Here is a 20308-nt window from a genome sequence, read left to right as displayed (position 1 = left end):
AGGCTTCGAGGGTTACTGAATGAAACGGTTTGCAACGGGCCCCTCCGTTCATACAGCGCACCATTGAAAAATAAATAGGTCAAATCATTGCAGTGTGGCCCAATTTGGGGTCAGTTGCATGAGGCAGGGGCCCTAGCACTTCATTCTATAAATAGACGCTCTATATTCGGGCAGGTCATGAAATGCAAGCCTCTTTAATGTAGGTTACCTGATTTTCTTTGTTAAAATAGTGACGTAGGTTGTGTATGACGTCAGAGGACTCGATTGAATAATTTTTGAGTTAGTAGCGTTGATTATGAAATTTTTTTCCGACATATTTAAATACGATACAACAGTTCTTACTAAATTCTATGTTCTAGATAACAATTATTGCAATACGCATATAAAAACTCCATTGTGTTAGTTTAATACTTTGTTTTAAGAAAACACAAAATAAAGTTATATATTTATTGGATTGTTCCTGTTAAACCTGATTTATAAAATATATAAGTATAAAACATTTGTACTTATCAGCTATATACTAAGATATATATCTTTATAATCTAATGGCAGGATTTATTTAATATATTCACGTTAAATACAATTCTTAATTATGTATACCTAAAAATATAAAACATTGATTTTTTAAATTTACATATGTATGTACGAATATTTCCTCATCAAGGGAAACAATGATTTAAATTTTCACCCCAGCAATGTGATAAATGTAAACATTACAAATTTTCATATTCCGGAACAGATTTGGTAACAGCAGCCATGGCGCCTCTTTTCGGGTCTTCACTTTGTAAACTCGCTTGGTTAATTAGATTCTGGAAATACAATGATGTTTTTATGTATATTATAGTAACTTGAAAAGATTCGATTTAGTTTGGACTTAAAAGCTAGGTCATACAATGTTTTAAATAAGCGCCATCTAGTGGCAGAATTAAAAAACGCGCGTCTTATAAAATGTCTTTGTCACTCATAAATATAACGCCATATCTTTGAATTCATAGTATATTTGTAGCAAATCTTTATCTAGAAAAAACCGCTCGTAGTATATATAGCTCGTAACTATATACAAAGATGTTGTTTTACTATTTCATATATTTGTCATGTCAATAAATGAACAGTTTATTAATACATAATTTAAAAAAAAATTAGGTAATTAATAAATAAATAAAAATTAATTATTTCATTTATATACTTTTTTTATAGGTAAATAAAGTACATAAATATGTTGCAACTTCATTACTTTATTTACATAAATTAAACTGTATGTTCAGAGTCATATCTAAAAATTTTAAATTACTTTTTACTACTTAAATTTCTTGATAATATCATAATTATATAGATAATTTCGGATAATTATGTTTGGTATAGTGGTTAAAACAAATTTTATAGGTCCCAAGGAATATTTGATCTCGGCGCAACAATAATCGGTATGAAATCACCTCTTAAATAAAGAAGCCTTTAAGTGGCACTGGACCTATACTGAATTTAAACCCTAATAATTACTTAATATACATTTGTAGTATTAATGTTTTAACTGTCTTTTAGTAAGGTATATATATTATTTGTAGTTATATGTTATTTATATATATTTAATATTGTGGAACATTTTTTTTCATCAATAAGGGATCCTTATTATTAGTGTTACTGTAGCATTGAAATGGTGCAAGGTTTTTTAAAATTGGTGCAGTAATTTTTGAGCCAATTCGTTACAAATATACTTACACAGAAATCTTTCCTTTTTATAATATTAGGATAGATAGCACAATTACGACTTTTTAATTGACTTTTGTGACTTCCTTGTACTATAACTGTAATTTAAAAATAAATTGAGTTTGTCCTTAAGACTTTGTCCCGGTGCAAGCAAAATAAAACTAAATACTTACAATATGATATAATCCATCCTTATTCGGTCTGCTCTGTGAGTAGACCAGGTTGATCTTTGAGTTCTGTACAGCAATAGGACTCTTCTTGGCGATGGAATCAGCAATTTCTAATACTTCTTTGATCGCTCTGAAATTTAAATAAATAAATATCAAAGAATGCCCCATAAGCACATTAAAGTCATAGAAATAGTATGCAAGACATAAAAAATCAGAAAATAAGTATTTAAATGCTTATTTTCTGATTTTTTGTATGCAAGCATGTAATGTAATGTAACGGAATGTAATGTAATGGTGAATGTGGTAAATCACAGAACAGATTGTTTTTTATTTTTACTTATGTAACTTAAATGACGGTGTGGTTTATGACATTTTCTTTTGAATTATTGTATGTAAAGGGAGGATAAAACTTGCTGAGTTTCTTGCCCGTTCTTCTCAGAACAAGACCTCCTGGTAGTCTTTCGAACGGATGGCGTAGTTTTGCTCTTTCGCGAATTTTGTAAACGTTTTTGACATTCATAAGCATGCCTTAAGTCGCATCTAAACTGAATAAATAAATTTTGATTTTGATTTAAAAAAAAATGATACATAAAAAGATAACTTATTTCTTATTATTAACTGCCGGCCGGCATCACACGACTGGATGTTTTTTTTCATTTTAATATAATAATTTAGCCTCAGGGCAGCATTCAAATGATGAAAGAATTATAAACGAAAATACAAAGATAAAAATAAACTTTAAATTAAATGTATAATTTCCACAAATTTAAGATATGTATAAGGTATAAAAAAGTTTTTGTTCGTCAGTTTGCTATGATGTTTTCGTTACGTTTTTCGTATTGATTTCATTTATCTTTTTTTTTAACAGTTTTAAGGAATTTAAAGACATTTGCTCGGTAGCGTAAACTTTCAGGTTCCCCCTTAGAGGTTGTTCACGCCATCCAATCACCTTAGTCCTCTCTGTCCTCATTTTCTGTCCCAACCGCACCCGTTCCTTAAACACCACTCTCTCTCTCTCTCTCTCAATATTAAAGTGTGGAAGGAGGGGACATGAGACTTGCGCCCGCGCCTCAGAGAGAAGCCACTACCGCCGTCGCGAGGTCACGCTTGCTCACTTCTATTACTGTGTTTCCGCTACCGCAGAGTACTGAGTACTAATCACCGCTTAATATTCTATACGTGGTCTTCTCCCACGGAGACAAGTGAAGTGCCTGAGGACTAAAGGTGAGTGGTGTTTCCCATATTTCTTCTTCTTTTTACGCCGCATTCCACTTGCCCCTCGGCCCACCTTTTCTTGGTCTCCGCCATTACATTGTTTGGTCCTTTTCGAGCCGCGATATACTATTTTAGTTTGTTACAAATCGCGATTTTATTTGATTTAATTTAATTTAATATATATATATATCTTTGTCATTATGGAGACTCGTAAAGCGGCTTCTGAGAAACAAGGCGCTAACAGTTCGCTTGAAATTGATCGAGCCGTTTTAATTGCAAAACGAGACAATTTATTTTCACGTGTGCAAGACTTGTACGATAGGTCAAAGAAAACCTCGCAGGAGGCTGACATAAATTCTTTTTTATCGGGTATGATATCAATTGATAATATTCGGGATTCGTTTTGTGAAACAGTGAGTAAAATAAATGTTATCGAATTAACTATTAATCCCTTATACACTGTCAATTTTAATTGCATGAATTCATTTGAAGACATGTATTGTCACTGTAAATTCATTTTTGAGAAATTTAATAAATTTGTTGTAGGTAGGAATGATTTATCTGATGCAAACCAACACCAACGCAAATCGTTTCACTTACCAAAGTTGGAATTAATGATTTTCAACGGTGATGTCATTAAGTGGCCGTTATTTTACGAATCCTTTAAACGTACCATTCATGAAAATCCTGATCTTTCAGATCACGAACGAATTCAATATTTAATAAGTAAATTATCTGATTCGGCCCTCTCTGTTTGTGCAGGTATAATTCCAAATGCTGAAAATTATGCTTTAATTTGGCAAACGCTTATAAACAAATACCATGACAAACGAAGTTTGGGTTCAGCTTATATGCAAAAGATTCTAGACTTCAAACCGCTTACCACCGCTTCACATAAAAATTTACAATTGTTTCTTGACAACTACTGCACCGCAATATCAAGTTTAGAATCATTACAATTAGAAAATTTAGCTGATTTTATCTTACTATATTTATCATTGAAGAAATTAGATTCTAGTACAGTTCGTTCCTTCGAATTACATAATATTAACAACCCTACAATACCTAGTTATAAAGATTTAATTGCATTCGTACGCGAGCATAATAGAATAGCTCAGCATTTGGATACTACTCGCACATTCGATAACAAACCGGTTTCTTCGCGTGCGTTTGTGTCGCTTACAGAGAAGCGGTCTAATTGTTCATTTTGTAAACGCATCGATCATTTTAATTTATATAAATGTAATTCATTTAACGAATTGTCTATAGATGATAAATACACTTTTATCAAAAACAATAAAGGGTGTTTTAACTGTTTAAGTTTATCGCATATGTTAAATAAGTGTAAGTCTGCATGGAATTGTCGTAATTGCCGCATGAGACATCATTCTACGCTGTGTCGTAATGCGACTGTTTCTCAAGAAAACATGCACGCTAATAACTTGAATCGCATGAGCAATGCAACTGCGCCGCTTGCTGGGCCTCCCGCTAATAATACACCTAATTTACCTCCACGCAGCGACAATCAGCCGATTAATAACTCAAATATTTCACTTTGTAATATTCGGCCTGCTATTTCCGAAAGTTGTTTATTAGGTACGGCGCAAGTATATATATATGATTTAAATGGTAAACCACATACAGTTCGTGTTTTAATTGATTGTGCGTCTCAAAGCACTTTTATAACCATGAAATGTTGCAAAAGATTAAATTTAAAGGTTACTAAATTTTCGAATAAGTTTGTAAAAGGTATAGGTTCCGCTTCAAATCCGATAATAGGAGAAGTTTCTACCGTTCTTTCTTCTCGGATTAATAATAATTCTATACCTTTAAATGCCTTTACTATAGACAAAATAACAGACTGTTTACCGGTGGCACAAGTTAAAAAGTCTTCGCTGAAACATTTAAACAATATTACTTTGGCGGATGAAATTTATTTTCATCCGTCAGAGATAGAGATACTTATTGGTGCACCGCATTACGCCGATATAATGTTGTCGGGTCGTGTTACTGGCGCACCTGGCACTCCTACCGCTTTCGAAACAATATTCGGGTATATTATCATCGGTAACGTCCCCTTATTGGGTTCTGATTGCACCAATAACTGTAACAGTTATACCGCTATTTCGCTATGTTCTATAGTAGAACAACCGCAGTTAGAAAATTTAATTAAAAATGAAAAATTTCACCATGTTGCGGGTGATCAAAATCCTAGTGATTGTCTATCTCGCGGCTTATCACCCACTGCATTTGTAAATCATTCTACTTGGTTCACTGGCCCAAAATGGTTAGAACTGGAGTCATCTGAGTGGCCAATTACATCTCTAAACTCTGAAACAGCTGTTGATATAGAAGAAGAAAGAAAAATAGTCTCTGTTCCTGCTACAGTGTGGAGTGATCCAGACCCAATTTTAGAACTGTCTCATCGAGTTTCTTCTTGGTTATTGTTTCTCCGTACAGTGGTATGGATATACCGTTTTCTAAAAAGACTTCCTAGATCTACTAATATCTCTGCTGACGATATTAGTTCTGCTGAAATACAGATATTTAAGGTTTTACAAAAGGTATATTTCTATGATGTCATCCATAGCCTTAAAACTAGTGGCCGCTGCTCGCGTTCTATTCAACGATTATGTCCCTTTCTAGATGCTGATGGGTGGATAAGGGTTGGTGGTAGATTAAGAAATGCCAATCTTCAGTATGATCAGCAGCATCCTATTTTGTTACCGCGAAAGGACAGGATAATTGAGTTAATTATTTCCTATTATCATCGTCATAACTGTCACGCTGGTCCAGTCACTTTAATGGCGATTCTCCGACAACGTTATTGGATACTATCGTGCCGCAGCATAGTGCGATCAGTTATACATAAATGTAACTTTTGTTTTAAAGCAAATCCTCATCCTATTATACCGCTCATGGGTGACTTACCAGACTATCGTGTAAACGAATCTAAAGCTTTCGTCCATACCGCTGTAGACTATGCTGGTCCTATTTCAATAATTCCTTATCGAAAACGTGGAGTCCGCTCTATGAAGGCTTATCTTTGCATTTTTGTTTGTATGGTGGTTCGAGCTGTACACGTTGAGCTTACTACAGACCTTAGTACCAGTTCATTTCTTTCTGCATTCAAGCGATTTATTGCGCGTCGTGGCGCTATTTCTGTTCTTTATTCAGATAATGCAAAGAATTTTGTTGGAGCAAAAAATGCATTATCAGATATATTTACACTTACAAACTCGATTGAATTTCATGATACATTTGCCACTGAGCTTGCAAATAATCGTATACAGTGGAAGTTCAATCCTCCTCGAAGTCCTCATTTTGGTGGCTGTTTCGAAATATTTGTTAAGGCTTTTAAGAACCATTTGCGTCGTGTGGTAGGTGAACAGTTACTAACGTATGAAGAAATGTTAACTGTTCTTACACAAATTGAATCAGTTATCAATTCTCGACCGCTTACACTTTTAAGTGAGGATCCATCTGAGCTCATCGCTTTAACTCCAGCTCACTTCTTGATGTCATCACCAGTAAAATTTATACCCGCTAGAATGAAAGTAGATGATGAACCAGTTTCACTTTTAAAACGATATGCGTTGTTGGATGGTATGATACAATCATTCAGTAATCGATGGAAATTGGAATATCTCCATTTGCTACAGTCGAGAACAAAATGGAATACACAAGCCAATCCTGTCACAATAGGTACAGTTGTAGTTATAGTGACAGATAACGTTTCTCCACTTTCTTGGCCTTTGGGAAAGGTAATGGAAATTTATCCCGGAAAAGATGGAATTTGTAGATTAGTTTTAGTCAAAACTGCAACGGGAATTTATAAAAGGCCTGTTGTGCGTTTATGCCCATTACCGAACCAATAAAACTGCCTACAAAACCGCTTACAAAACAACTTACAAAACCGCTTTAAAACCGCTGATAAAACCGCTTACAAAACAACTTACAAAACCGCTATAAAGCCGCTAATAAAACCGCTAATAAAACCGCTTTAAAACCGCTCGATCAACCGCTTAATACACCGCTCTCCAAACTGCTTTACGAATCTTTTACAACCCGCTTTACAAAATCGCTTTACAAACCGCTAAACAAACTCATATAGTTCTATGATCTTTTTTACCAATCGCGAATATCAATTTTCTTTTTTCATTGTTATAACTATTATTTTTTTGTCTTTTTATTATCATTTCTCTTTATAAAAAACCTAAAGGTTTTTTAGGCCGGGGGCAATGTTCACGCCATCCAATCACCTTAGTCCTCTCTGTCCTCATTTTCTGTCCCAACCGCACCCGTTCCTTAAACACCACTCTCTCTCTCTCTCTCTCAATATTAAAGTGTGGAAGGAGGGGACATGAGACTTGCGCCCGCGCCTCAGAGAGAAGCCACTACCGCCGTCGCGAGGTCACGCTTGCTCACTTCTATTACTGTGTTTCCGCTACCGCAGAGTACTGAGTACTAATCACCGCTTAATATTCTATACGTGGTCTTCTCCCACGGAGACAAGTGAAGTGCCTGAGGACTAAAGGTGAGTGGTGTTTCCCATATTTCTTCTTTTTACGCCGCATTCCACTTGCCCCTCGGCCCACCTTTTCTTGGTCTCCGCCATTACATTGTTTTTTTATATGTTTTCTGTACTTAATAGGCCATAATAGAAAATAAATATATATCTGAAGGCGTTTATACCCCACCCCATACGTAAAACTTCAAAACTCCATCAGCTTATTATTTATTTTCTGGATTCTATTAAAGTACAAGCGAGCTAGTAGAGTATAAAATAAAATATTTTTTTAATAATAATACGATTATTTCTATAATCGAAAAACCGAAGAATATTTTGGGCAATTAACACGTATTTGCTCACAGCGAAGGCAAATATCGTGAAGTAACCAAAAAAATGTACGTCATTTGTCCTGATGACCTGTATGGTTTGATAATTATCAAAGAAACCCTTTATTTAGAACTCATTGTATCGCCAGTATATTATTAAATAATTTAGATAATGTTGTGAAAAAGTATTATAAAACTCACGTCTCTTGATTGGGGTATATTCTACTGACAAGTCCCAATTCAAGCGCCTCTTTGGACAAAACTTTTCTTGCTGTGTATATAAGTTCACGTACTGTGGAAGTGTTGCCAACTACCTGAAATGTTTATAATAAAATAATTAGATGTTAACGTTCAAAACGTGATAAAATTTTCTCTATTTACAGTAGTATGCTCAAGAAAAAGTGAGATAACAGATATGTTATAGAACCAAACAAAATGTATCAGGCAGAATATTTACCTATAAAAATATGAATGAAATTGAAGCGACACCATACCCTATACAAATAATAATGATTTTATAAATAGACATAATTAAAAACATAATTAGATTTTTTTTACAGTTTTGTGAGTAATTAACGTATGTGTTCGGATAGAATATATAGAATCATTTTTATTTTATAAAATTTAATGAGGGTCATGAGGGTGATCCCAAAAATATTTTAACTCAGCTGATCCGCGCATTGTTAATGAGTCGTTGTTGAGCATTCGTTGGGTTAAGTTAGATGCAGATTTTATACTGTTTTTGTTCATTTCTTGCCAATAGTTACGTCCTCCATTAAAACTTATAGTGAGTATTTTTGTGCGTGAACTATTATTGTAAGGCAAGTTCAACATCAGTCTAACCTCTCTTGTTCCCAAACTAACAATTTCTGTATCCTTACGGCTGACGTCATTTTGTGCCTTTCGTCCTAATAAGGAGCACTACATTGAGGTATGTACTCAGGACTTAGTATAAGATTATGCATCGACGGCCACCGAACCGTTCTTTGTGATACAGTATGTATGATTTAGGTAAATAATCTTTTATGATCATCGCTATTTACATATAATAAATTCATAAATCCGTATTTTTATTTTAAAGTCGTAGTTTTTGTGCAAATATTTTATATCAGAAGAGATATACAAACTGGCAAACGAACCCTGGTGAAAACGTAGAGAACAATAAAAAATTTCGGGGCTTTTTGATTCTGATTGGTCAAATGGGCGGATGCGTTAAAGAGAATCAAAACGGCGATGCATCTCGGCGATCTACATGTGTATTTAAATAATTATTAACAGATTCGATGTTTTTTTTTATAAAATACACTTCCTTTTAATTAAATAAGTTAAAAATGTAATAATGTATTTTAATTATTAAATTTTAAGGTTAGTTATTAGGTATATTAGTATTAACTACAGTTATACCTTTGCATACTAGTTTAGTTTTCTTTTGTTGTTGGGGTCCTAATCCCTACACATTGCAGTGAGTTAGGTTTAACAATTAGGAGGCTTAATAAGGTTGTGAAAAATAAATATAAAGCATACCTTAGGCAATCGCTGCAAAGTGCCCACATCGGCCGCTAGACCAATATCCACTTCTTTCACTTGAAACCACGAGTCTTCAGTACAATATCTGTCAATGTTAGTTAAATTTATTTGGTTTTCAGGCAATCCTAATGGTAGGGGAGCCCACGATGCTAAATGGGGATTTACTCGAGCGTCGTGGAGACCTATTGGGTTGCAAAGCTTAGATGATAAGAAGAAAAAAATGTTATATGATATATACCTTTTCATTGGTGGGGGAAGCGGCTATAGATTTTAAAAATATGTAAAAAAAAACTGTTGCATGGACATCCTCGAGCGCGTCAGATATTGAAAGCATCAATGGCCTACGTATTTTTAATAATGTACGTAAGTTAATCTGATCGTTTGCATGATGCGGGTGGTTGTATGTAAGTGTCGAAAATGAAAAAAAAAAATTTTATCGAGCGCGTCAGATTTATATATAATGACACGTCAGTGTTAAGTGTAAAATAGTGTTTAGTGGATCAAACAGAAACCAAAGGTTCATTCATAGATAATTATTAAAAAATAAATCAGTGGCACTAAAAACCTCTTTAGGTTTCGGCCTCAGATTTCTAAATCTGTTTCATGATCAATTTTTAAATCTAATAGGCAAGTAGGTGATCAGCCTTCAGTGTCTCACACTCGTCGGCGACTTTTTGGGTCTAAGACATGTCGGTTTCATCACGATGTTTTCCTTCACCGTTAGAGCAAATGTTAAATGCGCACATAGAAAGAAAGTCCATTGGTGCACAGCCTGGGTTCGAACCTACGACCTCAGGTATGAGAGTCGCACGCTGAAGCCACTAGGCTAAGACATGCTTTCATAGTATTGGGAATTGAAAATAATAGCAGTCGATGATAAGTCCCGCCACCACCTGTCTGAAGTTCTTACAGTGAATTATATAACGTATAATTAATTTTTTTTTATAGAACAGGGGGCAAACGGGCAGGAGGCTCACCTGATGTTAAGTGATATCGCCGTCCATGGACACTCAATGCCAGAGGGCTCGCGAGTGCGTTGCCGGCCTTTTAAGAATGTCGGGATGATCTCAATAGTAAACATAATTGAAAATAAAGAAAAGATTATAGGTCTCGTTACCAGACCATAAAATTAGCAAAAAATAAATAAACAACAGTACAGATTTGTAAGTGTCCTATAACACCAGTTACAATAATTATTTCTTTAATTGAAACTAATATTACAGCTTATACTTATACATATTTTAAGACAAAACACTAAGACAATACAGAAAGCCAAAACAGATTCCATAGATAAACAATATATGTATATGAAACAGAAAATAAGCAAGTACATTACTAGACAAAGATACATTAAAAAAACTAAAGTACACTGAAAATTAACATTTGAAACAACAAATGATACTTAAAATTTAAAATTACTACTTAAACAAAATCAGAGTCTTCTCGCTTCTTCAAGTATTTCTTGTCACTTTTTTGTAGTGGAAAAGATACTTAAATATTCTATGTTCTTCATCTTTATTAATAAATTAGGCTTATTTATAATATTCAATTATGCCTTTAAGAAATCCATAAAAAACTTAATTCTCTTAACTCATGTCTTAGCCTTAGTGGTTAGTAATGAGGCGTTTGGTATACAGCCGTGAAGTTATAGAGCCGAGAAAAACAAATAAGATATATGTAGTTGGTAGGCGTAGCAATAAAAAATTATATACATAATATAAAAATTTATTCGGTTGCAAGTAATTTGGTATCTGTTACCTCATGTCAGCTGCTGTGATCAGGTCAACTCCTGCGCCGACGCATGCACTGTGTACCACTGATAAAACTGGCTTCACACAGTTTTCGAGGGCTGATATACCATCCTACAAAACATTTTAATTGTTATTATAAAGCAAGTGCGGAGTTACAAATAAAAAGATGATTACTGTTGAATTATAGTGATATAATATATAATCATACTATAATGTTTGGCACAGAAGTTTTTTAAGATAGTGTTATACTTTGTCAAACTCACAGTAGAGATAGGGTGAACATTAGATAGATTTAGTGAGTTTTCAACATTGCTGTAAACAGATGTTTGTATATCTGTATAAACAATTTTGTTAAATATTTCCAATATTTAACTTCTTATAACAGGTTTCTTTGTGACTTATTTTTCTTTATATGTTAATTTTATGTATAATAGTTACCTGACATTTCAGAATAAATTTTTCAAATGCACGCGCTCGTCTGCCAACATCTTCTATATCATCTAATTTAGTTCCTTCTTCAAGAAAACTCTTAAAATCAATACCTAAAAAGGATGCCAATTTATTGTAGATTAAAGAAATCTGGAATCTTCAAAAAAATCATACACTCTAAACACTTATAACGTAGGCTGCTTTTGAATATTAAACCTAAATTAGCCTTAGGAGATTTCACATTGCTTAACAGGAAAATTTGGCTCACCACCAGTAAAGTGTTTTCCTCTTCCAGATAGAACAATTACTCTGCATTCAGAATTATCACTCAAAGATGTAAAGCAATCATTTAGTTCCCTGTAAAAATTAATTAATTAAAATTGATAACTGAAGACAGTCACATCATAAGGTACAAAGTGTAAGTATAGCAGATTACTATTAAACACTAGATACAACCAAGTCTGTTGTAAATACGCTCAGGGGCATATATAGGTATGGTTAGAGCTCATTCTTAAGATGTTCTTTATTAGTTTTGCCAGTAATAATTTATATAATAAAAATGCAGTAAATAGGATGAATTTGTAACTATTATAGGTATATAATATAGCTCTATTAATAAGTAATTTTCTCTCAATGAGAAACAATGTATTAATAATGCAGAAAGTATGGCAAAGAATTTGTGAGCCCTGTATAGTTTTGATGTATAACTATAGAGTATATCTTACTAGCATGACTCTTATTTATATACTTCATAGTCCTGAGGTGTAAAAATTTCATTGTAAATCATGGTTAATAATATTATACATACTTCCACATAGTCATAGAAAATGTATTAAGTTGCTTAGGCCTGTTCATTTCAACATGGAAAACATTCTTCATAGGCACTGACACAGCTAATGTCTCAAACTGTGGAACTTCCGTTGAATATAATCTTGATAAAGCACCTGAAAATGAGAAAATATTGGTGTTGTAATAAAAAGGTACTAAAACTGACCAATTATACTAGTTATTGTTACGAAAATGGTTTTGTTGCTTATTCTATTTTTTATTTGTTATTACCGGTGAATAACAAGCGTCTTACTATAAGCTATACATTTGTTTATACATTCTCTATAGAATGTTTTGATTCATATATGTATGGTACATAATATTTACACCTTAAGATACCCATAGTGATTAATAAAGCAATAATTTTTACCTGGCGCTATTTTTGCCGGTCTGCATAAGACGAAAGATCTTGCTAATTGGAACACCATTTTCTTGTTTTGGGCTATGTGGACATGAAATCAATACAATGGAAGTATCTAATTATTATAAATTGTGTTGATAAGATAAAAACTTTTTGAATTAAAAAAAAAGATCAAAGTCCAAACTCCGATCACCGACCGCGACGTAAACACAACAATTTTAAATTTGAAACATTGATGTTCGAAAATTCCGTCAACAGAAGTGGATGTCTATTGACACTGATGTATGACAGATTTGACACTAATATTTCAGAATTTTGTTTCACGCAAACAAAATATGTCTGATAGTGGTAGGAAGGAAACAAATTTAACATACATGTTTATTAAAATATCAATATAACATATTGACAAGAGTGAAAGTTTATTTTTACTAATTATATTCAACGTATCATACGTTATTATCATACAAAATATCGAGGATTAATTTTAATGTTCATGATTATTAAAACGTCATTAAATTCTCCAAAATGTAAAAAATAAAATTCCACATATATTTCGAGAAAATCATCAGAATCTAGTGTTTAATGAATTGTTTCGCAAGTTTTTAAAGTAGGGTCACCCTATCCGACAAATTATATGGTATTGCGATGACATCACAGGAAACCGAGTTTCCGACACTGATCAAAGCGGCATATTATTTTTGGTTTTCATTAAAATAATAATTTGGCAATGTGAAATCTAGGCTCAAGGTCTAGCCAACTAGGATGCCTGCAATATCACTTAAAAATTAACTTTTATAAGTTTGTTTATAAAGTGAGTGAATTAAACGAAATATACATATTATTTTACTTATTATTAGTGCACTTAATCATATAATCAGAGGGTTATTAGGTCCCACTATACCAAATCGTGCTTTAAGAAAATAGATACAAGAAAAACACTATTTCGCTAGAAGGAATGATTTGAAAAGTAATACTACAGGTACCCTTACCCTTCAAACGAAAAACAACTTGCTATATTTGGGGGTGTATGGTACACAGAAGATTTTTTATGTTCTATGCTAGTGCCTTGACTCCTTATATCTTAAAAGGCCGTAACGATACCGATACAACATCCTAAAAGGCCATAACAAAGTGATTGGGATATTATAAACAACTTTTCGGCCGAAGACAGGTGGTCGGGATCTTCTGTTTAGGTCAGAGGAACAGCAACAACAGCAACTCTTCCTCCGCAAGAGCAGCAATCATAGCAGAAACACGTAAACGGTATCAAATAGTACTTAATTAATTTTGAATATCATTTTGATATCTATTAATGCAAGCGAAGCCGCTGTCAAGAGTTAGTTTTATATAAATGAATAAACAAATAAATTTCAATAGAAAAAGTCGGCCTAGGTCACTTTCACCAAATTCTTAGAATTAATAATCAAAGTTTTCTAGGCTGAACCACATAAACAGACTGTAATGGCGATACCATAAATCATAGACCATTATGGTTAGTTGACTCATAGATAATTTTTTTACTACCTCTGTCTTTTAGTCTCTATTTTTGACTACAAATTAATATTGTGTTGTCAGTATTGGAATTAAAATAGCTGAAAATGTACGTGTTATTGTATCATATTTGTATGTATATGGAATGATAATTATAATTCTTGTCAGGTTTAAAAAGTGAATCACTTTCGAAGGCTTCCATACCGGATTAAGTGTCAACCTTGAAACATTAATACGTATGAATAAAAATTATTTAGAATTGCAGAATATTGCACTACCTAGTGAGTCAATAGTATAGCGCTGAAGACGCCCCATTATTGGTATTAAGTGTTCGGCCAACTTTTCAACTATACAAGTAGCATAACTGTAACAATCATATTTTTTAAAATTTAGAACTGGACAAACGTTTGGCCCCAAACCTAGCTTTGATTAAGTGAGGTGTTACCTATTGGAGGCCACTGTGCAGGACATGTCTTTTTAGCCGCCGCTTGAAATGGACCCATGTTAAACTGTAGACAGTTTCCCTAGAAGATTAAAGGGGATTTAAATCGTGCAGTGCGGCACATGGGGATGTCAACAACGAAGAGGTGAAACTTCAGCATGCTTCTAGACGAGCGTTGTTTGAAAGGGGATGATGGAATCAGTTTGTGTAGTTCCATGGAGCATTGAACTGAAAGGCAGGTAACTGAACGGCGGTGGTTAAGAGTGGAGATTCAAGGAGTGATTCGACATCTATGTTTTATAGCCTTCTTTCATCCCAGGCACCCATATGACATATGGCAACATCGGACCAGAGATGACTGCAGTACTCCACACTCAAACGGACTTGAGCTTAATAAAGATATCTTTTTTTTCTAAGCGCCTACTATATGCTAGGTGGAGTGATTAAATAGAACCCTGAAAAGACTGGATTCTTGGCCAAGAAAGATTTAGTTGTCGTTTTCCCTCGATTTGCACTCCATAGTACATCAAAGAACCTCAGTATACTTGGAGCTTGCATATCAAAAGAGGCGCAACTTATAAAAAGCCAAATAATAATTTCAGGTTTCATCTGCGCTACCTGGATGGCTGGAAACGGCTACCAGTGGAGGTCATCCCTGGGAGTTACGACATCCAAATAAAATAACGATAACTATATCTTAAAATCAAAAATAAAAAGGAAGGAAACACCCACTGAGGTGATTGTTTTAAGGTTTCGGGTTTGAAGCAATATCCAGCTTTAATCCAATCCAATCCAGCTTTCATCACCTGTGACGATGTCAAATACAGCAATAGAATCGCCGCCGTTGAACTAATCTAACAGATGGCGACACGAGTCCATGCGAACGAGTTCCTGGTTGTCGCTTAAAGTATGGGAAATGCAACAGGTACAAAGCTACCTGAAGCCTAAATGTCCGTGTAATATTTTTTGAATTTGACTCGTACATATCTCTAGGCTTGCCCGTATCTGTTGATAGGTGAATGGTAGCCTATGTTGTTGAGTAAGCCAACAACCAAAGTCAATTAATTATGGACCGAAAATTTTCTGGCGTTATGTGTAGATATTTTCACGAGATTTAGATTTGCCGCCAATTCACAAAAACAAATGAATGCAATCAACCACATAAGGTTATCAAAGATTTCAAAAATTGAAATTCCAAAAACTTTTCTATTAGCAATGTTTCTAACTGGCCAGTTCTAAACATTTCATCATTCAGTCACAAGCTGAATGATGAAATGTTTTTAGTTCTTTCTTTATTTATGTTCCTCATCGTTAAACCTTCCCTGAACTGAACCAATTCTGAACATTTCATGAGCATAATTAGCCAAATCGGTCCCTTTATTTTCGAGTTCCAGACAATCGAACAGCAATTCTTTTTATATATACATATATAGATAATACTTAGTCACTTAAACACGGGACTTTTTGCTAAAATCTTATGGTGACTAAAGCATTTTCGTTTATAAAACCGCAAAAACAGACTGTTTTCCTGGTTATATTGGTTTTCCTTACATTGATTTTATTTATTTTTTATTTAAATGAACAAGACAAACCACAGGTTATTTAAATACTTCACAGTATAATTCTTTATGTTCGTTATTGTATCGAGTTATCCATTTAATTATTTATGTTCGATAAATAATTACAATAACTTCGAAAGAACTGCTTTAATATTAGTAAAACCTTACCTAAAACTATTTATCTATTCATGATTTTTAACTTTAATGTGATCTGGAAAAATAAAACCCACAATGTCGTAGGGGTGAAAGAAAAGAAAGAAGTTGTCTTTGATTACTCATATCTACTCTATGGTTAAATAATAATTATTTACAAAACGATAGGCCTCCTCCTCTGGACCTGTCCTGGAATTTAATAATTAACGTACCTACATCATAATTTTGTAATTAACTTGATTGTGAAGATTGTAAAATGTAATGATTATTCTTCTTCTGTTTTTCTTCCGGTTAAATAACAAACATAATATGTGTGTTAAAGATATATAAGTCTCGTTCGTATGCCATTTACTGCTCATTGAAGTAATGAGTTAATACATACATTTGTTTAGCAGGTTCAAATGTCAATGTTAATTGGATCATCAGTAACACTTATTGCACAATGTGGTGGAGCCATGAAATCGAAATGGAATAATATTGACTTACTTGATTCATTTTCCTATATCCCCTATTTTCCTATATAGGTGTGGTAGAGGATGTTCACAGTGCTCCGCCATGACGCTCTTTCTTGAGCCGCTAACTTAATGGCTGGTGCCTCGACCACAACTAAGCGTTGCCAACATAGTTTTCTTGGAGTATCTAATCTTCTACTTGTTTGGCGGTGTACCTAGTTGAGTTCCCTTCGAAGAGTGTGTGCTATAGATAGCTTACGTCGTAAGTGGGGATAGATCTCCACTTACGTAAGATCTAGGGGCCGATCGGCGTTTATCAGAAAGCTTCTATAAGATTTGAGAACTTATTGAGGCAGTAAATGTAAAATTAGAATCGTTTTATATTAATTTTCTTTGACGTTCATAAGTGTACATTATGTTACCTATATGAATTAATTATTTTTGACTTGACTTCACTTAACTTCCCGTTGTTCATTACTCACGACGACGTAAGTTATTGTGGCGCAGGCGGGCAGGCAGGCTCGTCTACTCTCACCCCTACCCGTTTTAGATGGTGTAATACATAATGTTTAATGATAAGCGACGTGGTATTGTGTGGGGGTTAGCCGACCAACTTGAACCCAAGCAACCTGCGACCTGGAAGGCGACAAAAGGGAACTGCAGGAAATGGGTACTTAAGGGAGAAAACTTAGAATAGTTGGTGGACAGAAGGACTGTGACCAGTTTATGTTTCAATAAATAAAAAAATAAATACAATAATACATAATATCTTTCTCTTTTGTGACGTTAAACTGAACCACTAAACATACATAGTCTGTGATTGTTTATACAGATTGTCATTGATATAACTTGTATCGAGATTTCCGCATCATTTTGGCTAAACTTTAACTTAACGCTATTTTTTTTTTAATAGAACAGGGGGCAAACGGGCAGGAGACTCACCTGATGTTTTCATCCCTCACCTCACCTCACCTCACCTGATGTTAACTGATACCACCGCCCATTAATTTTTTATTTGCAACTTATAAATAGTTTGTAACAAAAATCAAAAAAGTAAAGTTCTTTGAATGGTGTGACTCGTTTTTTATTATTTTGTAAAAATGGCTCCTTTTTTATGGCTCTTCGTTAATAGTTAAGGTCACCCCGATAACATTACAGCAATAAAAATGTAGGAAATTAGGTTTCGCTTTTCATACAACTAGTCTAGTTACATTTTTCCTTCCTTTTCGTATTACCTTTTCATCTTCCTATGGGAATATATTCACGTATATTATCCAATCTTATTCTAGGACAAAGTTTATACAAATTAAAAGTGCATCATTCCGTACTATCGATTTTGCAAGTCACAATACTACTTAAGTCACAATTTTGTCTGGAGCGCTGTCAAACTCCATATAGAAGTAATAGTTTGATAGCTGTTTAAGTATTGAATATAGGTTTAAATTTGATTGATATTCTAGAAAAAGGTCCTTAACGAAATTCTTAAACTTTGTTTCATGTGTCCCGAATTCGATTACCAAGAAAACAATGTTTACTTCGAGTACACTTACACAGAAAAGTGTCTGTATCGGTTTAAAAAATGTCGGCCATATCATATGTTTTCATAATGTGTGCTTGAGACATTCTGCGCAAATAATTTAAAAGGCGTAGAGGAATTGTATCGATATAATGTCAAAGTAAGTGTGCCCATATCACAAACTTTCGTTTAAAATACGGGTATGAGTAACATTAGTAGTATCCTTGACGCTAACAACGTCCATTTCATGAAATGCAACAGGCTTAAGTGGCTGGGACATGTGCACTGAATGGCAGACGGCAGAATTCAAGGTTTTTACTGAACTCACAACCTGGTGGGAAGAGAAAACCCGGTTGACAGAATCTGCGTTGGGGAGATGAAGTTATTAAGGACCTAGAAACTAGGAGTTCGAAGTTGGACGCAAATAGATTCAGATGGTGAAATAAAGTTGAGGGGGCTAAGGCTTATAAGGTTGTATCTCCATGGGGATGATGATAACTTAAGTAGATGATAACCACCAGATCGTTTTCATCCTTTTTTTACTATACCAATACTATTCGAATTTGAACGCTGGACTGTTTTCGTTTGTGTCCAAAAACCATACGCTTAAGTTACCGTTACAATAAGTTCACAATTTGGTTCTTACCAAAAAAAATATACGTTTAATTTATAACCTCCTATTTAGGTTTCTTGAAGTCGTTTAAAAATTTAAGTACATCGTTATAGGTATATTTTACAGAAACTATATAAAGTATATAGAAACTATATATAGTGACGCTAAAAAACTATTAATACATATGAGTACATATCTCTATGTTATTTCTTATTAGTGCGTGTCACATTGCATTTACTTAGAAACTGCACCATCATTTCTATATTTATTATTGAGGTCTTATGTCATATTCTATTCGCATTTGCAAATAACATTTCTGAACACAGATTTTTGTAAAAATTTCGACATCTAGTAATTTTACTAACTTAAATGTACTTTAAAGATAGAGTTAAACAAATCAATCAGTTTTTCAGAATATTTTGTATCGCATTATTAATTATAGTAGTATTATTATTGATATAATACAGGTAGGATACCTTCTGTCTAGAAATATTTAAGTAAAATAATAATAGCGCCTTTTTATGTAGCTCTAAAAATGTAAAGCGCACATTTACTTTTAGTTCGTGTGTAGAAATTATTCATTGTTTTTTTTATTACTCTTTAATGTATAATGTATACTAACAATACAACAATATGCCTGTATAGTAAGTTTATTCTATATTATACTAGACTACTACTAGACTATATTGTCTTCACATATAATTATTATAATATTTATATAAGTTGAGTTACTTGCCCATTCTTTTCCACACGAAACCTTTTGGAAGGGGTAACTAGAATCATCTTTATATTTTATTCTACGGCCAAAAGTGCCATTTAGGTGGTCTAATTTAAATAATTGATTTGACTTTTTCTATACTAATATTATAAAGAGGAAAGGTTTGATTTTTTGTTTGTTTGTTTGTTTGTATGAATTGAATAGGCTCCGAAACTACTTGGCAGATTTGAAAAATTCTTTCACTGTTGGAAAGCAACATCATTCCTGAGTGACATAGGCTATATTTCATTTTCAAAAAAAATAGGCATCCTTACTAAAATTACGATAACATTAACATTTGTTTATTATTTGATACAATTGTAACAGATGGCGCCGAGTTAAAGGTAGTTTAGTTTAGGTCCGTGTCGTGGTACCAACGTTTCACATAAGTTCTCCTACGGTTTCCCTTGATTAATTTACTACTATGTAATATAACAAAAACCTTAGCCATAGCAACGCTTGGCCGAGTCTGCTAGTTTGTCATAAATACATATATTATTT

The 20308-nt window shown here is 33.6% G+C and overlaps 1 protein-coding gene across 1 annotated transcript; it reads right to left on the bottom strand.

Annotated features, from left to right (window-relative positions):
* Window positions 1–518: 518 nt before the first annotated feature.
* On the bottom strand, window positions 519–13059 carry LOC111000043 (delta(3,5)-Delta(2,4)-dienoyl-CoA isomerase, mitochondrial). The gene is made up of 9 exons (XM_022269369.2): window positions 12834–13059; window positions 12444–12579; window positions 11904–11992; window positions 11645–11748; window positions 11214–11317; window positions 9453–9540; window positions 8130–8242; window positions 1878–2004; window positions 519–809 (listed from the first exon to the last, which is right to left on the bottom strand). The coding sequence occupies exons 1-9, from the start codon at window positions 12889–12891 to the stop codon at window positions 714–716; spliced, it is 915 nt and encodes a 304-aa protein (XP_022125061.2). The 5' UTR covers window positions 12892–13059; the 3' UTR covers window positions 519–713.
* Between the last annotated feature and the right edge of the window lie 7249 nt (window positions 13060–20308).

Source organism: Pieris rapae, chromosome 9 (assembly GCF_905147795.1).
Source record: "Pieris rapae chromosome 9, ilPieRapa1.1, whole genome shotgun sequence".
Lineage (NCBI taxonomy): Eukaryota > Metazoa > Arthropoda > Insecta > Lepidoptera > Pieridae > Pieris > Pieris rapae.
This window is presented reverse-complemented; position numbering and strand designations above follow the sequence as displayed.

Coding starts and splice junctions, on each gene's coding strand:
- LOC111000043 (XM_022269369.2), bottom strand. CDS start 12,891: ATGGTGTTCCAATTAGCAAGATCTTTCGTCTTATGCAGACCGGCAAAA. Junction 11,749..11,903: donor AGGAAAACACTTTACTGGTG/GTGAGCCAAATT, acceptor CATCCTTTTTAG/GTATTGATTTTAAGAGTTTT. Junction 8,243..9,452: donor CTTTGCAGCGATTGCCTAAG/GTATGCTTTATA, acceptor TAAACATTTCAG/GTAGTTGGCAACACTTCCAC.